This window comes from Strix uralensis, chromosome 30 (genome assembly GCF_047716275.1).
Source record: "Strix uralensis isolate ZFMK-TIS-50842 chromosome 30, bStrUra1, whole genome shotgun sequence".
Taxonomy (NCBI): domain Eukaryota; kingdom Metazoa; phylum Chordata; class Aves; order Strigiformes; family Strigidae; genus Strix; species Strix uralensis.
In genome coordinates, this window is record NC_134001.1 from 142,665 (window position 1) to 162,921 (window position 20,257).

General features: G+C 69.2%; 5 protein-coding genes across 12 annotated transcripts; 2 read left to right on the top strand and 3 right to left on the bottom strand.

The window, feature by feature from the left end:
- Positions 1-33: 33 nt before the first annotated feature.
- On the bottom strand, positions 34-4,402 carry FBXO46 (F-box protein 46). Of its 3 annotated transcripts, none has more exons than XM_074852660.1 (2): positions 4,336-4,402; positions 34-2,094 (listed from the first exon to the last, which is right to left on the bottom strand). In XM_074852660.1, exon 2 carries the CDS (start codon positions 2,021-2,023, stop codon positions 182-184), a length of 1,842 nt encoding a protein of 613 aa, XP_074708761.1. In that variant the 5' UTR covers positions 2,024-2,094; positions 4,336-4,402; the 3' UTR covers positions 34-181. The 3 variants fall into 3 exon arrangements, with proteins under 3 accessions (XP_074708761.1, XP_074708763.1, XP_074708762.1); XM_074852662.1 differs by lacking the exon at positions 4,336-4,402 and adding an exon at positions 3,991-4,236; XM_074852661.1 differs by lacking the exon at positions 4,336-4,402 and adding an exon at positions 3,422-3,749.
- A 771-nt stretch (positions 4,403-5,173) lies between these two features.
- GIPR (gastric inhibitory polypeptide receptor) lies at positions 5,174-9,632 on the bottom strand. Of its 4 annotated transcripts, XM_074852671.1 has the most exons (13): positions 9,337-9,632; positions 8,964-9,054; positions 8,784-8,891; positions 8,585-8,706; positions 7,685-7,788; positions 7,455-7,602; positions 7,149-7,308; positions 7,004-7,064; positions 6,826-6,895; positions 6,639-6,727; positions 5,929-6,067; positions 5,472-5,513; positions 5,174-5,386 (listed from the first exon to the last, which is right to left on the bottom strand). In XM_074852671.1, the coding sequence occupies exons 1-13, from the start codon at positions 9,466-9,468 to the stop codon at positions 5,228-5,230; spliced, it is 1,425 nt and encodes a 474-aa protein (XP_074708772.1). In that variant the 5' UTR covers positions 9,469-9,632; the 3' UTR covers positions 5,174-5,227. The 4 variants fall into 4 exon arrangements, with proteins under 4 accessions (XP_074708772.1, XP_074708771.1, XP_074708770.1 ...); XM_074852670.1 differs by lacking the exons at positions 5,174-5,386; positions 5,472-5,513 and having other exon boundaries at positions 5,944-6,727; positions 7,188-7,308; XM_074852669.1 differs by lacking the exons at positions 5,174-5,386; positions 5,472-5,513 and having other exon boundaries at positions 5,944-6,727.
- A 1,877-nt stretch (positions 9,633-11,509) lies between these two features.
- On the top strand, positions 11,510-12,216 carry OPA3 (outer mitochondrial membrane lipid metabolism regulator OPA3). Its single transcript, XM_074852673.1, has 2 exons — positions 11,510-11,689; positions 11,845-12,216. Exons 1-2 carry the CDS (start codon positions 11,548-11,550, stop codon positions 12,198-12,200), a joined length of 498 nt encoding a protein of 165 aa, XP_074708774.1. The 5' UTR covers positions 11,510-11,547; the 3' UTR covers positions 12,201-12,216.
- A 667-nt stretch (positions 12,217-12,883) lies between these two features.
- VASP (vasodilator stimulated phosphoprotein) lies at positions 12,884-18,120 on the bottom strand. 3 transcript variants are annotated; one of them, XM_074852675.1, is made up of 13 exons: positions 17,667-18,120; positions 15,966-16,137; positions 15,335-15,503; positions 15,169-15,232; positions 14,986-15,026; positions 14,659-14,870; positions 14,471-14,580; positions 14,310-14,370; positions 14,087-14,129; positions 13,878-13,923; positions 13,634-13,712; positions 13,488-13,545; positions 12,884-13,348 (listed from the first exon to the last, which is right to left on the bottom strand). In XM_074852675.1, the coding sequence occupies exons 1-13, from the start codon at positions 17,669-17,671 to the stop codon at positions 13,311-13,313; spliced, it is 1,098 nt and encodes a 365-aa protein (XP_074708776.1). In that variant the 5' UTR covers positions 17,672-18,120; the 3' UTR covers positions 12,884-13,310. The 3 variants fall into 3 exon arrangements, 2 of the variants coding, with proteins under 2 accessions (XP_074708776.1, XP_074708775.1); XM_074852674.1 differs by lacking the exon at positions 17,667-18,120 and having other exon boundaries at positions 15,966-16,344; XR_012626667.1 differs by lacking the exons at positions 12,884-13,348; positions 14,087-14,129; positions 17,667-18,120 and having other exon boundaries at positions 13,490-13,545; positions 15,966-16,352.
- Positions 17,843-19,975, top strand: RTN2 (reticulon 2; the record flags this gene model as incomplete). The annotated part of the gene is given in 4 exon segments (XM_074852596.1): positions 17,843-17,904; positions 18,239-18,618; positions 19,439-19,483; positions 19,577-19,975. Coding segments are annotated over 4 exon segments (886 nt in total), but the record flags the coding sequence as incomplete, so codon positions are not given.
- Between the last annotated feature and the right edge of the window lie 282 nt (positions 19,976-20,257).

The following is a 20,257-nucleotide window of genomic DNA, read 5'->3' on the forward strand; positions in this document are numbered from 1 at the left end:
CACTTTGTTCCTTTTTTTTTTTTTCCTTCCAAGTTTTGGGGTTTGATGATTTTGTTTTGTTTTGGTTTTTGTTCTGTTTTCTCCACCTTCTCTTCCGCCCTTTCCAGCAACCGCCACCGACAACCTCCCCGCTCCGTGTCCCCAAAATCCGCCACCACCGTGCCCGCCGGCGCTTGTCCCTTCACCTGCCGTCGTCGCGCCGGGTGGCCGGGTGTACCCAGTTGTTATCGTGCAAACCCACCCTGCAGCCGGGCGCCTCCTTATCAGGTCTCCGGCAGCACATCCAGTAGGATCGGCCGTAAGGCAGGTCGTGGTGGTAGGGCTTGGGATGCCACCGGCACAGGGACACGTCCCCCTTCTCGTAATGCTTCTTGCACTGCTTGCAGGGGTCGTCGCGGTAGAGGGGGTCGCGGTTCCAACGGGAATCGGTGGCCTGCACCCCGAAGGTCTCGATGATGGATTTGAAGTAGTGACAGGAGCACTTGAGGGCGGCCAGCGCTTGGGTGGGCAGGTAGCTGAAGATCTTCACCATGACGTGCTCCGGCAGCAGCAGCATGTACTGCCGGGGCTCCAGCAGCCGCTGGATCTTGAAGCGGATCTCCAAAAAGTCGTGGGAGACGTGACGGTACAACCGGCAAAGCGAGGGGTCGGGGACGGCCGCCGGCTCCTCCCCGGCCTCTGTGTCCTCCGCTGCCGGCGCCTCCTCAGGGACAGGCAGGAGGAAGAGCTGCCCCGGTGGTGGGTCCTCCTGCACCGCCGCCGGCAGCCGCACCGTCTCCTCCTTCATCTTCTTGGCGCTGTCCTTGCCAAAGAAGACGCATTGGTCCACCACCCCCGTCACCACCACGTCCACGTGGAAACTGGAGGCGCAATCCCGTGCCGACGTCCCCTCGCCAGTTCCTTCGCCCATCTCCGGTTTGACGGCGCTCGCCGACCCGTCGCCACACCCCATGTCCACGTCAGGGCCGTCCCCGTCCCCCTTGGGACCGGCGGTGGCCAGGAGGAACTCCACGTTGTTGGGCAGCGCGTCGCGGGACGGGCTGATCAGCTGGTAGAGGTCACAGGTGATCTTGTCCTTGGCGCGACCACCGGCGTTACCGCCGCCGCTCGCCGTCCCGCAGCTCATAAAGACGCAATTAGGACGCCCAACGGCACCCGGCTCAGCCGCGGCGGCTCCGGCGCGGGGCTCGCGACCGCTGGAGATGCGGAAGGCGATGCGCACCTCGCCGGGACCTGCGGCTGACGATGCCGCCGCCGCGGCAGCACAGTCGGGGCCCGGGCGGCACAGCCCGTTGGGGCGGGCGCTGCCGTGCTCCCGCTGCCGCGATTCGAAGTGGGCGACAGCTTCGGCCACTCGGCTGCAGTCGGAGCCGCTCGGTGCTTTGGTTTCACCGCTGGCTGCTTCCACAAAGACAACCGGGGCGGTGGGAGCGCCACAGGGCCGGGGAAAGCTCTGCAACGCCAGTGCCGTCCTCTGCTCCACCAACGCCACCATCTCGGCCACTGACAGCAAGTCGGGGGCTTCGCCGGCAGCAGCAGACGGTTCGCCAGGAGGCTGGCAAGCCGGCTCCCTGCCACTGGTAGCCCACGCTGGGCTCAGCTTGCTCTTAGTGGGGTCGTGGCAGCGCCGGCGCCGCTTGGCTTTGGAGCTATCGCTGCCCCAGTTGCCCTTTACCTTCATGGTGCTGGCACGGCCACTGGTGCCACCACCACCGCTGCCGCCACCGCACTGGTGTGCCACAAAGAAAGCCACCTTCTCCTTGGTGTTGCCTGGTTTGATAACGTACCACGTGTCCAGCAGCACCCGGCCTTCCTCCGCCGACGCCGGGGGAGCTGGGGCAGCATCAGTGGGAGCCGGTGGCGTGTTCTCGGACGGGGCCCGGGCACCAGCGGGCTCCTCGGTGGGACGGCAGGAGAAAGGTTTCTTGGTGGAGCCAGAGCCGGGACATGGTTTGTTCTGGGAGTAAGTGCCAAAGGGCCGCGGGCACCAGAGCTGCAGCTGGGGGAAGGCGTTGGGCTCCATCAGGGCAGCATGGCACTGCCAACACCGCCGACACTGCCGACGCCGTGGGCTGCCGGCACCCGTGCCCAGGCCTGCCGGGAGAGAAAGTGGTGTGAATGGGGCTGGGGGGGACAGGGTGAGAATGATGGGGACAGTATGGGGACGGTGGGGAGAGTACAGGAGTGTTGGGGATGATACAAGGCAGGTGAGGCTGTTGGCGACAATGTGGGGCTGGCGGGGTGGTGTGGGGCCAGCGTGTGGCTTTTGAATCATAAAAATCACAGAATCCCAGAAACATCTCAGTTGGAAAAGCCCTTGAAGCTCCTCCAGCCCCACCATGAACCTCACCCTGACCGTTCCCAACTCCCCCAGATCCCTCAGCGCTGGCTCAACCCGACTCTTCAACCCCTCCAGGGATGGGGACTCCCCCCCTGCCCTGGGCAGCCCATTCCAACGCCCAACAGCCCCTTCTGCAAAGAAATCCTTCCTAAGAGCCAGTCTGACCCTGCCCTGGCGCAGCTTGAGGCCATTCCCTCTTGGCCTGCCGCTGGGTCCTTGGCTCAAGAGACTCCTCCCCCCTCTCTGCACCCTCCTTTCAGGGAGTTGCAGAGGGCCAGGAGGTCTCCCCTCAGCCTCCTCTTCTCCACACTAAACCCCCCCAGTTCCCTCAGCTGCTCCTCCTAAGACTTGTTCTCTGGATCCTTCACTAGTTTCGTTCTTCTCTGGCCACATTCCAGCACCTCAATGGCCTTTTAGGGGTGAGGACCCCCAAAACTGAACCCACTCATCGAGGGGCGGCCGAGCACAGGGGTGAGATCCCTTCCCTGTCCCTGCTGGCCACGCTAGGGCTGATACAAGCCAGGATGATGCCATTGGCCTTCTTGGCCACCTGGGCACAGCGCTGGCTCGTTATCCATCAATCACCCCCCAGGTCCCTCTCTGACTGGCAGCTCTCCAGCCACTCCTCCCCCAGCCTGTAGCCCTGCTGGGGGTTGTTGTGGCCCAAGGGCAGCACCCGGCCTTTGGCCTTAGTGAAACTCCTCCCGTTGGGCTCAGCCCATCGCTCCAGCCTGGCCAGGTCTCTCTGCAGAGCCTCCCTACCCTCGAGAGATCAACACTCCCACCCAACTGGGTGTCATCTGCAAACTGACTGAGGGGGCACTCGATCCCCTCGTCCAGACCATCGATAAAGATGTTTTGGGGACACTGTGGGGCTTGGGGGGCTCTACGGGGCTGACAGGGCAAGCACGGGGCTGGGGGGGGTTAACGTGGCCATACTGGACCGTGCCCAGTACCGTTACTGGGCCGTGCCACCCCGCCCAGCTCCGCCCCCTTGAGCCTTCTCCCCACGCTCCGCTCCCTTTGCATACTCAGGTCCCGCCCCATCCCCTAGGCCCCGCCCCCGACACGCCCCCTCACCGGCTCCGGCCCGGCGCAGCCCGCAGGGGGGCGGGCCCGACCCTTAAAGCGGCCGCGGGGGTCGCGGAGGTTGGACCGGGGTGGGGGGTCCGCACCGCCCCGCCCTTTTAACGACCGGCGGCGGCAGCCGTTTGTTGACAGGCCCTGCGCGCGAGGCGGTGGCCAATCAGAGAGCCGCGTTCGGGCCATGCCCATATATGGACGGCGGCAGCGCGGCGGGCTGGAGGCGTGGCCGGCGGAGGGGCGTGGCCGAGGCGGAGGGGGCGTGGCCGGGTGTCCCCGCCCACCGCGGGGCCGCGGGGACGGGAGGGGCGCGGACACGGTCCCGCGTGGCCCCGGGGGTCCCGCCAGGCCCACGCCGCCCGGGGGGGGGGGGGGGGCGGAGGGCAGAGCCGATGACCCTCGTGGGTGACGCGAGGCCGGGCCCGTCGCCGCGCCGAGTGTGACACAGGGACACGCCCGCCCCCCCCGCGCGACGCTGGGACACGCGAATCCCCACGCGCGAACGCGCCCTCAGCCTGGCGCGAGGCGAGGGCAGTCCCGGCCCTGCGCGCACCGCCAGGGCTCACCCGGCCCCGGTGTCCCCACGGGCGCGGACTCGTCCGTGTTCCCCGCGATGTGTCACGGGTGGGACTCGCCTGCCCCTCGGCGCGCCGCGGGCACGGCCCCACCCCCCCCGGTGTGTCACGAGTGGGAGACGCCGGTCCCCGGTATGACACGGGAACACCCTCGCACCCCGCCTTCCCCCGGGCCCCGGCCCAGCGGCCCCGCGGCCGTTACCGACATCGGCCCTGGGGATCCGCCACCGCCACGCCACGCCCCGGGGCACCGCCCGCCAACGCCCACGCCCCCCCCCCCCCCCCCCCCCCCCCGTCCCGGGCTCCGCCCGGTGCCGCCGCCCCTCCCCCGCTCACCGGGCAGGTGCCGGGCGCGGCCGCTCCGCCTCTCCGCGCCGCTTCCGGGGTGCCCCGCGCATGCGCCCAGTCGCTGCTCCCTGCGCATGCGCCGAGCGGAGCACGCTGGGAGCTGTAGTCCGCCGCCGTCCCCGGTGACTCCGCGCATGCGCAACGGGGGCGCCGGGAGGTGCCGCCCATGCGTGAAGGAGGTCTGGGGGTGACGGGGGGCCCCGGTCTCCCAGTGACACCGTCCCATCTCCCACTGACACCCCAGTGCTCCCCCCACACCCCTGGTCTCCCACAAAGCCCGCCCCCCGCCAGTCACCGGTGACACCCCAAACGACCCTCCTGAGTGACAGCCAGCCCTGGTCACCCATGACAGCCCAGTAGCACCCAGTGACACCCACCCCCCCCACCAGAGCCCCCCCGATGATTTCACAGGAGCCACTGGTGGGTGTTACGCGTTTCTTTAGGGCACAAAGCTGGATCCCCACAGCCCGGACGCACCTGTGACACCTCATCCCCCCCCCAGCACCCCAAGGTGTCAGGGTCCTGGACACACACCCCCTCCACACCTAAAGGTGTTGGGGACCCCCGGACCCTCCTCCCCAGCACCCCAAAGCATTGGGGACACCCCCCAGCACTCGAAGGTGTCAGGGGACCCCCCCCCAAACCCCCCTAACTCCCCTCCCAACACCCAGAGGTGACAGGGACACACCCCCCCCCAGCATCCAAAGGCTTTTGGGACCCTCCCCCAAGCACCCCAAGGTGTCAGGGGACCCCCAAGCTCCCCTGACGCCCCCCCCCCCAGCACCCAAAGGTGACAGGGACCCCCCTCCAAGCATCCAAAGGCTTTTGGGACTCCCCATCCAGCACCCAAAGGTGACGCCCCCCGCCTCAGCAGCAGCTCTCAGCAATCGGGTGTCTCCCGGGATCGGGGGGTGCCGTGCGCTGCCCCCCCACAGCCACGTAGCGGCGGGTGCCACGGGGGGGGGGGCCGGGGGGGGCCGGGGTGCCAGGGGGCACCCAAACGGCACCGCTGCCACCCACGTCGCACCTCCGCCTGCACCTGCAGGCACCGGGACTTGTCACAACTCCAACGCGTCACACCATGTCACGACATGCCCCCCCCATCGCAACATGCCCTGACCCACCTCCTTGTTGACGAAGCAGTAGAGGATGCTGACAACAAGGCCCTGGGGATGAGGGGGGAGGGGGCACCCCGGGGTGGGGGTGCGCCCAGACATGTGGGTGCATGCAGTCACACACACATATGTGACCCCCCAACACCCCCCCGGACCTGAGCACCCACCCCCCCTGCATCCTCACCCCATGGCAGCCCTCCGCCTTTGCAGCTCCCCATGGAGCCCCCGTTACAGCCCCCTTCACATTGCCCCATTGCACCCCCTTCTTCAGCCCCCCCATTACACCCCCAGTCGTTCCCCTCAATCATAGCCCCCCCCACAGTGCAGCCCCCCCCATTGCAGCAGCACCCACCCCACCGTTACCCCACCACCACGCTGCAGCCCCCCCATCATACACCCCACGACCCCCCACTGCACTCCCCAACGCAGCCCCCATTCCAGTGCTCCCCCAGTGTCCCCCCCGCACCTGGGAGGAGGAGAGCAGCAGCTGCAGGCAGAGCCGCACCAGGCGCAGGGTGCCCCCCCCCTGGCCCTCCCCCACCAGGGCGAAGGCCACCTCGTGCACCCCCAGAAGCGGGATCAGCGTCAGTGTGGACCTGGCCAGTCTGCGGGGGGGGGACGGACATGCTTGGGGACAACCAGGAACATCCCCCAGGGGATGGGGAGACCCCCAGGGACACCCCCAGGGACCCCCCCCTCAGGGACAGAGACCCCCTCAGGGACATGCTTGGGGATGGGGACACTTCCAGGGAACCCCCTCAGAGAAGGATGGGGACACGGACACCCTCAGGGACACATTTGGTGGCATTAGACAATGGGGACACACTTGGGGACACACCTGGAGATGTCACAGGAATAGGGACATGGTCAGGGAGATGTTTGGGGACATGACAGGCATGGGGACACACTCGGGGTGTTGTGGGGACAGGGACATGCACGGGGACACACTCGGGGACACACTCAGGGTGTTCTGGGGACAGGGACGTGCATGGGGACACGCTCAGGACTTCGCTTGGGGACATTGCGGGGATGGGGACACACGTGGGGACACACACGGGGCTGGGGTGGGCACAAGGACATTGCACCGGGGACACGGGGACACGATGGGGACAGGGACAGGGTGTGCGACCTGTGTGGCGTGTCCCCACGCACACCCTGGTGTCCCCATGTCCCCACCTGACCCTGGTGTCCCCACGTGACACCTGATGCGCCCGGACTTTGGCCACCAAGATGCGGACGATGCGCACGAACACCACGAAGTTCACCTGGGGATGAGGACACCGGTGGTGTCAAACCCCCCCGTCCCCCTGCAGTGGGGACACAGCCCCGGGATGGTGACACCCCCCCCCCCCATGTCACCCACCGCCACGGCCATCAGGATGGGACAGCGGATGATCCACCACACCGCCGGCTTCTCGTTCCGCTCCCAGCACCTGCCGGGGGGGGGACCTCAGCCAGATGCCTGCGTCCCCTCTTGGGGACATCACAGTGTCCCCCAGATGTGACAAAATGGGGATGGGGGGGGTGTCCAGCAGCCTCACCCCTCATTCTCATAGAAGTACCTCACCACCACCCATGGGACCACGAAGAGCACAGGGGCTCCTGGAGGGGTGGGGACAAAGTTGGGGATGGGGTGTGGAGACAACGGTGGGGACAGGGAGGGGACACACACGGGGACAGGCTCACCCCAGCCGAGGAGGAGGAAGGCAGGGAGGCAGCGCTCACCAGAGAAGGCTGCCAGCACCAGGAGCTTGTGGAGGAAGAGTCCCTCGGCCAGTAGCCACCCGTAGTTGGCCCCCACGCAGTACTGGGTGAGAGCCTGGGCCAGCCGGCACCCTGCCACCGCCTGCCACGGGGACACCCCCACCGCCACCCCAACACTGGCGTCACGGTGACACCAGCATCGCAATGGGACCAGCACAGTGGTGGCAGCAGCCCCCACCTTTGGGTCCCAGCACAGCTGAATTCCCCCCCCCACCCATGGGTGCCCACCTGCTGGCCCAGCAGCTGCAGTGGGTGCCCGGGGCCGGGGCGGAGGCGTCGCCGCAGCAGCGCGTCGCGCGTCAGGATGGCGCCCGCCCGCAGCACGAAGGAGAGGAAGAGGTTGGCGTGGATGAAGTTGCGGGTGCAACGCAAGCGCCTGCGGAATTGAGGGGCGGTGGCAGCGTGGCAATGCCCGCTGGGTGCCCCGCCAGCACCCAAGGGTGCCCCGGTGCGGGTACCTGAAGAGCAGGAGCAGCAGAAGCGCCAGAAGGAGGGCGACGAGGGACAGGGAGTAGCCCACGGTGTAGAGGAGGCGGAATTGCTCCAGCAGCCAGGCCTGACGCTGCAGGGACAGGGGACACGGGGGACAGGGAGGTGGCACCACGCCCCAGGAGGTGGCACAGGACATGGTGTGGGGCAACGTGACGTGGTATGATGCCACACGGCATGGCACAGTGCAGGATGGCACAGCACGGCACGGCATGGTGACATCATGGTGCAGAGGACTGGCACGGCACAGCATGGCACAGCGTGGCACGGCACGGCACGGTGCCATCATGGTGCAGAGGACTGGCATGGCATAGCATGGCACAGCACGGCACGGCACAGTGTCATCACAGTGCAGAGGACTGGCATGGCACAGCACGGCGTATGGCCCAGCACAGCGTGGCATATGGCCCAGCACGCTGCCATCCTGGTGCAGAGGACTGGCACGGCACAGCGCGGCACAGCCTGACGGTGCGTGGCACGGCACGACGCGGCGCAACACGTCAACTCGGTGCAGCGCAGCCCCCGGCACGGGGCACGGCGCGGCCCAGCATGGCACAAGGAACGGTCCGGGGTACGGTACGGCACGGCCCGGCACAGAACGGCACGGCACGGCACGGCCCGGTACAGAACGGCACGGCCCGGCACAGAACAGCACGGCCCGGCACGGCACAGGGCACGGCCCGGGGCACGGCGCGGCACAGCAGGGCACGGCGAGAGACACAGCGGAGCGGCACGGCACATGCCGTGGTGCAGAGCGCGGTGCAGCGCGGCACCGCAGCGTGACACATCCCGGCATGGCATCTCCCAGCGTGGCACCCCGCGGCACCCTACAGCACCCTACGCACCCCGCGGCACCCTACAGCCCCCACCTGCAGCGGCTGCTCCTGCGCCAGGTCCTCGCACTGCGAATGGTCCCGCCAAGGCCGCCCTGTCTCATCTGTCACCCAGTGCCCGTCGGGTCCGCAGCGCCGAGCCACCACCCCGCCCTGCACTGAGCACCCCAGCCCGTCACTCCACGGCACCCGGGGGCACCCTGGGGTGGGTGCCACACCCCCCCCCCTCCATTACCTCGGTGGTGCCAGGGCAGGTACCAGGGACAAGGGACGGTGACAGTGCTGTTGGGGGCTGCATCCCCCCAGCAGGCATACATGTCAAAGCTGCGGTTGCAGACAGGACCTGGAGGACATGGGGGGGGATGTCAGGGTGTCCCCAGTGTCCCCCCATCACCCCCACCCCGTCCCCACTGACCGGGTGCTGGGGGGTCGAGGCGCAGGCGCAGCTCGCAGGCGTGCCGGTACTCGCGCCAAGCAGCCAGTGTTGCCTGGGCCGAGCGCTCCTCCTGCGAGGGGACACGTTTTTTGGGGACACGCACACACACCCCCCCTTGTGGTGCCACCACCACCACGGTCACCCCCTCCCGGGGACACCAGCATGGGGACACCACCGTGGGATTCACTGTGATGGGGTCACCACCACGGGCCCATCATGGTTTTGGGGGGGGAGGACGCAGAGGTGACGGTGTGGGGGTGGGGTGGGAGGTCCCAATGAGGCAGCGGGGGGGTCCCAGCAGTAGGGGAGCCCCGGGGTGTAAAGTTGGGGGAATCGGGGGGGGTTGTCTCACCTCTGCCCCACGCAGGACCCGGTTGAGCAGGGCGGGGGGCACTGCCTGGTGGCCCATGATGGTGACAGCAGCTCCTGGGGGGGTGTGGGGGGGGACACAGGGAGGGATGGGGGTACCAGTGTCGTGTGTCATCTCCCCCCGTTATCAGCACCGCCCCCCCACCTTTGATGTGCTCGTTACCAGGGAGCCGCAGGTGGTACCCGCACACCTGGGTCCCTCCGGGGAGGGGGGGACACACCCACCCCGGCACCGACACCCCCCCCCCCCAGATCCGCGGACCCGCGTGGGAACCAGGAGCCGGGGCAGCCGGTGATCACCCCCCCAACCTCCACCTCCCCCCCGGTGATGCCGGTTCGTCCTGGTGCCACCTCGGTGTCCCTTGTCCCCCCCCCCAAGTATCCCTTGTCCCTCCTCCACCTGCCCTTTGTCCCACCGCAGTGTCCCGGGTCCCCCACGCGTGTCCCCTTCAGAGTGTCCCCCTGTCCCCTCCGCTTCACCCCGACACTCCCCTCGACCCCCCCCCCCCCCCCCCCCCAGTGATGCCGGTCCCAGCCCCGGTGTCTCTTCCCCCCCGGCCCCGCGCTGTCCTGGGTTCCCCCAGTGGGTCGGTTCCCCCCACGCGTGTCCCCCCGCTGCTCCCCTGTCACCCCGACACCCCCGCGGGCCCCTCCAGTGCCTCCCCCCGCATCGATGCCCCCCGACCCCACCTCCGGGACCCCCGGTACCGGCTCGGCGCGGGGCTCCGCCGCCCTCGGGACACCGGCACCGGCTCCGGCGGGCGCCGCCCACGGGAGGGGCGGGGGCACGGGGGGGAGAAGGGGGGGGCACCCGGCTAGGGGCTCAGTCAGAGCAACGTGACCCGGCGGTAGCGTGCAGCCTGGCCCACGTGGCCCCCATCTCGGGTGGGGGGAGCCAGGAGCTCCAGGGTCACGGGTGGGTGGAACCAGGGTCACCCACGGGGGAAGGAGCATCACCCACGGGTGCTCCAGTGTCACCCACGAGTGCCCCAGGGGGGTCCAGCATAACCCACGGGTGCTCCAGTGTCACCCACGAGTGTCCCAATGGGTCCAGCATCACCCACGGGTTCAATGTCACCCATGAGTGTCCCAGGGGGGTCCAGCATCACCCACGGGTGCTCCAGTGTCACCCACGAGTGTCCCACGGGGTTCCAGCATCACCACCGAGTGCTCCAATGTCTCCCATGAGTGTCCTAGGGGGGTCCAGGATCACCCACGGGTGCTCCAATGTCACCCACGAGTGTCTGAGGGGGTCCAGCATCACCCACGGGTGCTCCAATGTCACCCACGAGTGTCCCTGGGGGGTGCAGCATCACCCACGGGTGCTCCACTGTCACCCACGAGTGTCCCAGGGGGGTCCAGCATCACCCAAGAGTGCTCCAGTGTCACCCACGAGTGTCCCTGGGGGATCCAGCATCACCCACGGGTGCTCCAGTGTCACTCACTAGTGTCCCTGGGGTGTCCAGCATCACCCACGGGTGCTCCAGTGTCACCCACGAGTGTCTGAGGGGGTCCAGCATCACCCATGGGTGCTCCAATGTCACCCACGAGTGTCCCTGGGGGGTCCAGCATCACCCATGGGTGCTCCAATGTCACCCACGAGTGTCCCTGGGGGGTGCAGCATCACCCACGGGTGCTCCAATGTCACCCACGAGTGTCCCAGGGGCGTCCAGCATCACCCAAGAGTGCTCCAGTGTCACCCACGAGTGTCCCTGGGGGATCCAGCATCACCCACGGGTGCTCCAATGTCACCCACGAGTGTCCCTGGGGGATCCAGCATCACCCACGGGTGCTCCAATGTCACCCACGAGTGTCCCAGGGGTGTCCAGCATCACCCAAGAGTGCTCCAGTGTCACCCACGAGTGTCCCTGGGGGATCCAGCATCACCCACGGGTGCTCCAATGTCACCCACGAGTGTCCCTGGGGTGTCCAGCATCACCCACGGGTGCTCCAGTGTCACCCACGGGTGCCCCAGGGGGTCCAGCATCACCCCCGGTTCCTCAGTGTCACCCACGGGTGCCCCGACGTTCGAGCGTCTCTTCGCGTGTGGGGGGCGGGGCTGGAGGCAGCCGCACGTTGCCAAGGCGACGTGGGGGCGTGTCACGGCGGCGGGAGGGGGCGTGTCCAAGGCCCGGCCGGACACGCCCCCTCGGTCGCGCCGCGGTGACGTCACGGCGCGCGCGCGCGGCGCAGGATGGTGGCGGGCGCGTTCCCGCTGGCCAAGCTGCTGACGCTGGGCGCGCGGCAGCTGAGCCGCCCCCTGGCGGCCCGCATCAAGGCCGGAGCGCGCGCCAGCCCCTTCTTCCGCGCCTACATCTGCCTGCCGCCCGCCCAGCGTGAGTGAGGGCGGGGGCCCCGGGCCCGGCGGGGGGAAGGACACGGCGGGGAGGGGGCGGGAGGGCGGGCGGGGCTCGGGGCGGGGCAGCGGAGGGGGCGGGGAGGGGGGCGCACGCCCCGGGGCGGGTTGTGCCGGTGTCCCGTCCCCCCGCAGTGTATCACTGGGTGGAGATGCGCGCCAAGATGCGGCTGATGGGCTTCCGCGGCGCCGCCATCAAACCGCTGAACGAGGAAGCGGCGGCCGAGCTGGGAGCGGAGCTGCTGGGGGAAGCGATCGTGTTCGGCGTGGGAGGGCTCTGCCTCTACCTGGAGTACGCGCGGCAGGCGGGGCAGGCGCGGCGGCGGGAGGACGAGCAGGCGGCGGCGCTGCGGGAGCTGCGGGAGCGGCTGGAGCGGCTGCGGGAGGAGCTGGACGCCATGGCGGCGCGCCTGCCCCCGGGACACGCCCCCGGCGGCTCTAGCCCCGCCCCCAGCGCCGGAGGACACGCCCCCACCGGACCCGGCCATTAAAAGCGCCTTCGTGCTCTTCCCGCCGTTTCCTTTAGGGGCGGGGCTTGGTAGAGGAGAGCGGTGATAGGGTTCTGGGGGCGGGGCCCCGAGGTGAGGGGCGGGGCTTGCCCGCCGCGGGTGCGGGTGGGCGGGGCTTCGGATGGAGTGGCGGGGGGTGTGGCCTGGAGGCGGGGCTTCAGGTGGAGCCACGCAGGGCAGGGCCTGGAGTGCAGGTGGGCCTTCAGGTGGGCTGCAACTAGGGGGTGGGGCTAACGCTTGTGGGCGGGGCCTGGGGTGGGCAGGGCCTGTGCACTGCCTGAGGATTGGAGGAGAGCAGGGGGGCATGCTGAAGGGGCGTGGCCTGGCCTTTTAAGCTGGTGCTTGGGGCGGAGCCATATGTTGAGGGCGTGGCTAGGACCATGGGGGAGGTCACAAGCTCAGGGGGTGGAGGGTGGAGCCAACAGCTGGAGGCGGGGCCTAACCCCTGGGGCTCAAGGGGTGGGGTCAGAATTGGGGGTGGGGCCACGACCCCAGGACTGGCCTGTGATTGGTGGGGAGCTGCCATGGGCGGGGCTTCTGCAGGGGGCGTGGCACATGCCATTAAAGCACAGCAAAGCCCCCACTGTCCCTCTCATTGGTGTGACTGGGGGGGGGGGGGGGGGGAAGACCTCGCCCCACGGGTGACACAGAGGAGGACACGGGTGTCACATACAAAACAACCACATTTATTCGTGGCAGGTGAGGGGCACACCCCAACCTCCCCCTCAAAAAAAAAAAAAAAAAAAACCAACCAAAAAATGCAAAAAAAAAAAGGTGAAAAATCCAAAAGTGGCATAAAAAAGACCTTGGGAGGGGAAGAGGGGGCACCCCTCATTTGTCCCCCCCCCCCAAGTATAAAAAAAAAGGGGTCCCCAAACTGGCAGTGAGAGGGGCACAGTGTGGGGGGGGGCTGTTTTGGCCACCCCCCGGCCAGTAAGGCACAGCCTGGGGGGGTCCGGCCCAGAGGCCCCCCCTCCCAGGGCAGTGGGAGGGTGAAATGTGGGGGGTGAGGCTGAGGGGTGGGAAGGGGGGGAGGAAGTAGGGGGGACCACCCCCCATCCAGGCCCATGCTGGGGGGGCTTGGGGGGGGTGTTAGGGCGTGCTTCGCTTTCGCAGCTCCGTGACGAATGCTGGGGGGGGAGAAATGCAGCGTCACGGGGGTGTGTCCCCCAATTACCTCTCCAGTTGCCCCCGTCCCCCCAATCCACTATTCCCTCCTCTTGTCCCGTGCCCCCCCCCACCCTATGAGCCCCCCCCATGGCCCCCCACCTTCGATGATCTCCTCCTTCATCTTCTGCAGTTCCCTCCGCACCTCCTCCAGCAGCTCCTGGTGGGGGGGAGGGGGTGCAGGGTGAGAAGATTTGGGGGGACCCCCCATGACGTCCCACCCCAGACCACCCCCCCGACCCTGGTACCTGTTTGATTCGCTCCAGGTTGGGCTCATCAGCGGGGCCAGGGGGGTCGGCAGGGGCAGCTGGGGTGGCCGACTTCATCCTGGGGGGGGCGGGCACAGAAATATGTTGGGGACCTCCCTGGGTACCCCCCATCTTGGCATCTGTCCTCTCCATCCCAACAACTGCCCCCCAAATCCTGCTCCGGGGGTACTAGAGACGCCCCCCCACCCCCAACCCCCCCCCCAGCCCCTGGAGCAGAACCCACCTGGGCAGGGTGGAGCTGGCCTTCTCCCAGGGCCTCCGCACGGGCTCTGCGGGGACAGCGCCGCGGGTGAGGGGGGGCCCCGGCCCCCCAAAACCCCCCTCTCCTCCCCCCAGAAGAGCCCCCCGCCCGCCGGACTATATTTCCCAGCATGCCCGGCCATGGGGGCGCGCCGCGAGGCACGCTGGGAGTTGTAGTCCCCCGCCGCTCACCCGCGGACTGCCCCGGGGTCCTAGTGCCCGGTTCCGCCTCGTCCTGCGGGGGGGGGAGGCAGAGAGAGGGGGGGTCGGGGAGGGGCAAGTGGACACGGCGCGGGGGGGGGGGGGGGGTCCAACAGGAGGACAGAGGGATTAACTGCCCTTGTGATGGGGCAGGGGGAATGGGGGGGACACACGGAGCGCCCCCCCAAAATGAAATGGGGGGGGGGGCACTCACGCTGGTGACGTCCTCGTCTCTCTTTAGCGCTGGCTTATCCCCCTGCAGGGTGGCTTTTCTCCTGGGGGGGGGGCAGAGCGGGTGTCAGCGCGGGTACAGGGGTGCCCCCACTTTGGGGGGGGGTCTGCTGGGCAGAGTGGGGTACCCCCCCCCCCCCTCACCGTCGGGCCAGCATGGCACTCATCTCCTCCATCAACCCCCCCCCGGCCCCCCCCCGGGCACTCTCGCCCTTGGGGGGTGCAGGGGGGGCCCCCGCACCCGGTGCCTCATCCTGCCAGAAGAAGAAGGGTGATGCGGACCCCCCCCGGTTACTGCCCCCCGCCCCCCCCAATTGTGCCCCTCCCCTCACCTTGCCGACTTTCCTGAGTTTAGCCCCCGCGATGGCAGCAGCAAAGCCAGAGCCCCCCCCGGCCCCCCCCCGGGCAGCACCTGCCACCACCGGCAAGGGGGGGGCCGGCGGGACCCCCGTGGTTGGCGGGGGGCCGGGGGGTGGTGGGGGCCCCGGGGGCGGTGGGGGGCCAGGAGGTAGGGGGGGGCCTCCACTGGGCACGGCCTGAGTGCCTGGGGGGGAAAAGGGGTTTAAGGTGGGGTTCGGGGGGGGGGGGGGGGGGAACGGGACGGGACACAGACCCCATCCCCAGTGTCGACGGAGGGAGGGGACCCCCCCGTCACCCACCTGCAGCCGCCACATGGCGCTCGGGCTCCTCCGGCACCTGCCTGGGGGGGAAGAGTCAGCACCCACAGCCCCCCCAGAGCATGGGGGGCCCCCCAGCACCTACAGTCCCCCCCATGGGCATGGGGAGCACCCCAACATCATGGTGCCCCCCTCCAGCACCCCCCCCAATTTGGAGGTCCCCACCTCTCCTGCTGCTCAGGCTCCTCCAGAGACGGACCATTGGGGTCCGGCCAGGACAGCGGGGTGCCTGGAATTGGCGGGGGGGGAAGAGACAAAGCAAGGCTGTGGGGTCAGGACCCCCAACAGTGCCCCCAATGACACACCCCCCCACACCCCCCCCAGTACTCACCCTCCTCCAGGGCCCTCAGAGCCCGCAGGACTGCAGCAGCGAAGGGAGCGGCCTCATGGGGGGCCCCAAAACTGAGCCCCCAGACCCGCCGGGCCTCCCGCCACTGGTGGAACTGGGGGGTGGCCTGGCTGTAGCGCAGCCCCCGCCCCAGCGGGCAGTTCAGCACCACCTGCGGGGTCACGCAGGTGTTGGGGGGCAGCCCTGCACCCAGGGGGACCCCCTGCACCCAGGGGTGGCCCACAGAGCATCCTCAAGCTTCGCATTGCCCCGTAGCCCCTACACAGCACCCATGGGTGCCCCATGCGCCCCCTATACCCAGTGTTGACCCACAGCCCCTCCTGCACCCATGGGTGCCCCAACCCCCTCCCCCCCCGTACTCAGCATTGCTCTGTAGCTCCTTCAGCACCCACAGGTGCCCCACAGCCCCTCCTGCACCCATGGGTGCCCAATTCTCAGTGTTCCCCGATAACCCCCACCCCCATGGGTGCAGTGTCACCCCATAACTCCCTGCACCCACGGGTGCCCTGTAGCCCCCCCATATCTTCAGCATTACCCCATAGCCCCCCCCACAGCCAGGGCTTCCCCATGCCCCCCCCCCCCCCCCCCATGGGTGCCCCCCAGGCACCCTCACCTGCTGGTCGGGCTGCATTTTGCGCCCCACCAGGCGGAAGGCGTTGGCGCCGGGGTGGTGGTAGAGCTGGACGCAGCTGAGGGTCTGGGGACCCCCCCCCGCTGCCACCCACTGTTTGTGGGTGTCATCGTAGAGCAGCACCACCGCCCGGGCACTGCACAGCACCGTCTCGCTGCGGGGTGTTGAGGGGGGGGACACACAAGTCTGGGTGGGCACCCCCCCCAGCGTGGGTGTCTCCCCATGAGGTGGGACCCCCCTGGCACGGACACCCCCCATGGGGTGGGACCCTCGAGGTACAGGAACCCCCCCCAGGCGTGGGACCCCCCCCCAAAGCGGTGACCCCCTGAGTGTGGGGGCTGCTGGTGAGGGAATCTCGGGACCCCCAGGGTGACAGACCCCCCAACTTGGGGACCCCCCCTCGGGTTTCTCAGGACCCCCAGGGTGACAGACCCCCCAACTTAGGGACCCTGGGTGTGGGGACCCCCCCAACGCAGTCACCGCCTGGGTGGGGGCACCCCCCACATGGGTAAGCCCTTGGGGGGAGACCCCCACAGTTGGGGGGGGACCTCCAGGACCATGCATGGGGCACCCCAATACGTGGGGCACCCATGGGCGCTGCCCCCCCTCCCCCAAGCACCCAAACCACAAGCGTACCCCAACACTTCCCCCCGCCCCCCCCTTTTTCCTTCCTCTTCTCCACAGGGGACCCGGGCGTCCGGGCCCTGCCCTTCCCCCACTTCCTTAGGGGGAGGGGGGAGGACCCAGGCGCCCGAGCGCTGCCCCTCCCCCGGCCCGGGCCGGGACATCCGGGTGGGGGGGTGGGGGGGGGCACGCGGGGCCGTGTTTATGTAGGACCGACCGAAACCCCCGCCACGGGGAAACTGAGGCGGGGGGGACACGACCCACGGGCCCGGGTGTCCCCGCTGTCACACACACAGACACGCCCCCCGGGGGTCCCATCCATCACCGGGGCGGCTCCTGCTGCTCCCAGTTCGTCCAGTGCCAGCTCCCAGTGCTTCCCGGTGCTCCCAGTACCAGTCCCCGGTGCCCACCAGTTCCCTCAGTGCTCCCAGTACCAGTTCCCGGTGTTCCTCAGTTCCCCCAGTACCAGCTCCCAGTGCTTCCCGGTATTCTCCCCAGTGCTCCCAGTACCAGTTCTCAGTGTTTCCCCAGTTCCCCCAGTACCAGTTAGCAGCGTTCCCCAGTGCTCCCAACACCAGTTCTCGGTGCTCCCCAGTTTGCCCAGTGCCAGCTCCCAGTGCTTCCCGGTGTTCACCAGTGCTCCCAGTACAAGTTCCCGGTGCCCACCAGTTCCCCCAGTGCTCCCAGTACCAGTTCCCGGTGTTCCCCAGTTCCAGCTCCCAGTGCTTCCCGGTGCTCCCAGTACCCTCAGCGCTCCCAGTGTCCGTTCCCGGTACTCCCAGTGCCCGCTCCCGGTGCCCCCAGCGCTCCCAGTGCCCGTTCCCGGTACTCCCGGTGCTCCCAGTGCCCCCAGTGCCCGTTCCGGTGCTCCCGGTGCCCCCAGTGCCCCCAGCGCTCCCAGTGCCCGCTCCCGGTACTCCCAGTGCCCCCAGTGCCCGCTCCCGGTGCTCCCGGTGCCCCCAGCGCTCCCAGTGCCCGCTCCCGGTGCTGCCCAGCGCTCCCAGTGCCCGCTCCCAGTGCTCCCAGTAGCTCCCAGTACCCCCCGCCCCAGCCGCTCACCTCATGCTGGCAGCGGCGGTAACACGCTGGGGCCAGGCCGGGCCCTTCCGGTAGCGGCGGGGGTGGGAGGACCGGCCGGTCCCGGCCCGCGGCCCCGCCCCACCCCTCCCGTGAGGCCACGCCCCTCCCGGTAACGGTGGCGGGGGAGCCTCCGCCTTCTTAAAAGGGCAACGAGTATGGGTGGGCCTCACCCAGGCGGGTCGGGTGCCCAGTACCCCCAGTACCGCCAGTACCCCCAGTACTCCCAGTGCCTCCCCCACTAGTGCCCACCCGGTGTCCCCAGTTACGGGGACTGGGGGCACTGGGAGGTACTGAAGAGGCTCTGAGAGGGTACTGGGAGCACTGGGAGGGTACTGGGGACTCTGGAAGGTATTAGGGCGCTCTGGGAGGTTACTGGGGTGACTGGGAGGTACGGGGAGGCTCTGGAAGGGCCTCTGAGAGGGTATTGCGGGACTTTCACAGGTACTGGGCAGCACTGGGACATACTGGGGGGGTCTTGAAGGTACTGGGAGGGCTCTGGGGGGTTCTGGGGACTCCAAGGGGTACTGAGGGGCTCCGGTGGCCGGTGCCAGTTCCCAGCGTCGGTGCTTGGTATCCGGTGCCCGGTGCCAGTTCCCGGTGCCAGTTCCCGGTGCCAGTGCCCGGTATCCGGTACCCGGTATCCGGTACCCAGTGCCCGGTGCCAGTGCCCGGTATCCGGTGCCAATGCCTGGTGTCAGCCTCGATTCCCGGTTCCCGGCGCTCCGGTGCGGCCCCGCCCCGAGCCCCGCCCGCCGCCGCCCCGCCCCCGCCGCCGCCGCCGCCGCCGCCCTTTGTCCGCCGCCGCGGGCCTCGCCATGGCGCCGCGGTGATGCGCGGTGGGGCCGGCCCGGGGGCAACGGGGCCGAGGGCAACCGGGAGCCCCATGCGGGGGCCGCCGCCATGGGGCAGGTCCTGGGCTTCGCCCACTGCAGTACGCACCGGCATCGGGAACCGGGAGGGGCGGCGGCACCGGGAGGGGCCGGGGATGCGGGAACCGGGATGGGGGTTCCGGAGATGGGGCGCTGGGAGGGGATCGGGGATGGAGGCACCGGGGATGGGAGCGCCGGGGATGGCGGTACTGCAGATGGAGACACCGGGAATGGGTAACCGGGAGGGTCCGGGGACGGAGGTATCCGGGGCGGCGGCACCGGGAGGGGCCGAGGATGGAGGCACCGGGGATGGAGGGACCGAGGATGAAGGCACCGAGGATGGGGCACTGGGAGGGGCCGGGGGCGAGGGAACCGGGATAGAGGCACCGGGGATGGGAGAACCGGGGATGGAGGAACGGGGAGCGGCTGGGGATGGAGATACGGGGATGGGGACACTGGGAGGAGCCGGAGATGGGGGCACCGGGGATGGGGGCACCGGGGATGGGGTACTGGGAGGGGCTGGGGACGGAGGCATCGGGAGTGACTGCGGGTGGCGGCACCGGGGATGGGGGAACCGAGATGGAGGGACCGGGGATGGGGGCATCGGGAATGGGGTACCGGGAGTGGCTGGAGATAGGGGGTACCCGGGATGGGGCCCCGGGAGGGGCCGGGGATAGAGGCACCGGGAGTACCGGGGCACAGGGACACCGGGGATGGGACATGGGGGCAGGGTGTGTCGGGGGGGGGGGGCATAGGAACTGGGAAGGTTGGAGCAGGTTTAGGGGGGCACCGTGCACTGAGGGGGACCCGAGTGCTGCGGGAGGGGGGCAATAGGGACACGGGGGGGCTCCCACCCCCCCCACCCCCTCTGCCCCCCTCCAGAAGAGGCTCCATCCACGGCCTCCACCACGCCGGACTCCACAGAGGGTGAGCGGGGCCGAGCCCCCCCATTTTGGGGTACAACTCTGGGGTGAGGTGCCCCCACCCCCCCGATCCCCCCAAATTCCCCTCCTCCCCAAGGTGGCAACGAGGAGTCGGACTTCCCCGAGCTGCAGGCGGCACCGGAGCCCCCAGAGGAGGAAGAGGAGGATGAGGACGAAGACGGGGCAACGACGGCGGGGGGGGGATCCCGGGGATCCCCCCGGGAACTCACTTTCTCCTACATCGCTTTTAGAGGGGAGGGTCCCCCCAACGAGCCGGGACCCCGCTGTCGCCGAGACTCCCGTTGGGGACGCCCCCCCCGGTTGAGCTCGGGGCCCCTCGGGGGGTCCCCCCGGGGGCCGGACCCCCGCTTTGCAGCCAGGGCCCCCCTCAAGCGTCTGGAGGGGCCCCCAGCCCCTCCCGAGGGGCAGCTGGAGGTGGGGGGGGCCCTGCCAGAGTTGGGGGACCCTGAGACTGAGGACACCCTGATGAGCCTGGGTATGGGGGGGCAATCAGGGTGATGGAGGCCCCTGGGGGGGGGGGTAGTTCGGAGTGATGGGAGCTCCTGGGGGGGCAGCTTGGGGCAATGGGGGGTTCTGGGACACCCTGACGGGGGGGCGCTGGGGGTCATGGGGGGTCCCGGGGGATGCTCGGGACAATGAGGGGTCCCCAAGGGGAGCTTGGGGATATGAAGGGTCCTGGGGCACCCCGGGGGGGGTGTGTGGGGGCGAAGGGGCGGTCGTGGAGGGGTCCCGAGAGGGTCTCAGAGCAATGGGGGTT

What these genes read in the sequence shown, in the direction of transcription:
- FBXO46 (XM_074852660.1), bottom strand. Translation starts at nt 2,023, where the DNA reads ATGGAGCCCAACGCCTTCCCCCAGCTGCAGCTCTGGTGCCCGCGGCCC.
- GIPR (XM_074852668.1), bottom strand. Translation starts at nt 9,468, where the DNA reads ATGACACACGACACTGGTACCCCCATCCCTCCCTGTGTCCCCCCCCAC. An exon ending in GGGTCCTGCGTGGGGCAGAG is followed by an intron (nt 9,055 to 9,336) that starts GTGAGACAACCC and finishes GTCCCCTCGCAG; the next exon opens with GAGGAGCGCTCGGCCCAGGC. An exon ending in CCTGCCCTGGCACCACCGAG is followed by an intron (nt 8,707 to 8,783) that starts GTAATGGAGGGG and finishes TGGGGTGCTCAG; the next exon opens with TGCAGGGCGGGGTGGTGGCT.
- OPA3 (XM_074852673.1), top strand. Translation starts at nt 11,548, where the DNA reads ATGGTGGCGGGCGCGTTCCCGCTGGCCAAGCTGCTGACGCTGGGCGCG. An exon ending in CTGCCTGCCGCCCGCCCAGC is followed by an intron (nt 11,690 to 11,844) that starts GTGAGTGAGGGC and finishes GTCCCCCCGCAG; the next exon opens with TGTATCACTGGGTGGAGATG.
- VASP (XM_074852674.1), bottom strand. Translation starts at nt 16,241, where the DNA reads ATGGGGGGTGTCCGTGCCAGGGGGGTCCCACCTCATGGGGAGACACCC. An exon ending in AAATGCAGCCCGACCAGCAG is followed by an intron (nt 15,504 to 15,965) that starts GTGAGGGTGCCT and finishes GTGACCCCGCAG; the next exon opens with GTGGTGCTGAACTGCCCGCT. An exon ending in GAGACGAGGACGTCACCAGC is followed by an intron (nt 14,130 to 14,309) that starts GTGAGTGCCCCC and finishes CCCCCCCCGCAG; the next exon opens with GACGAGGCGGAACCGGGCAC.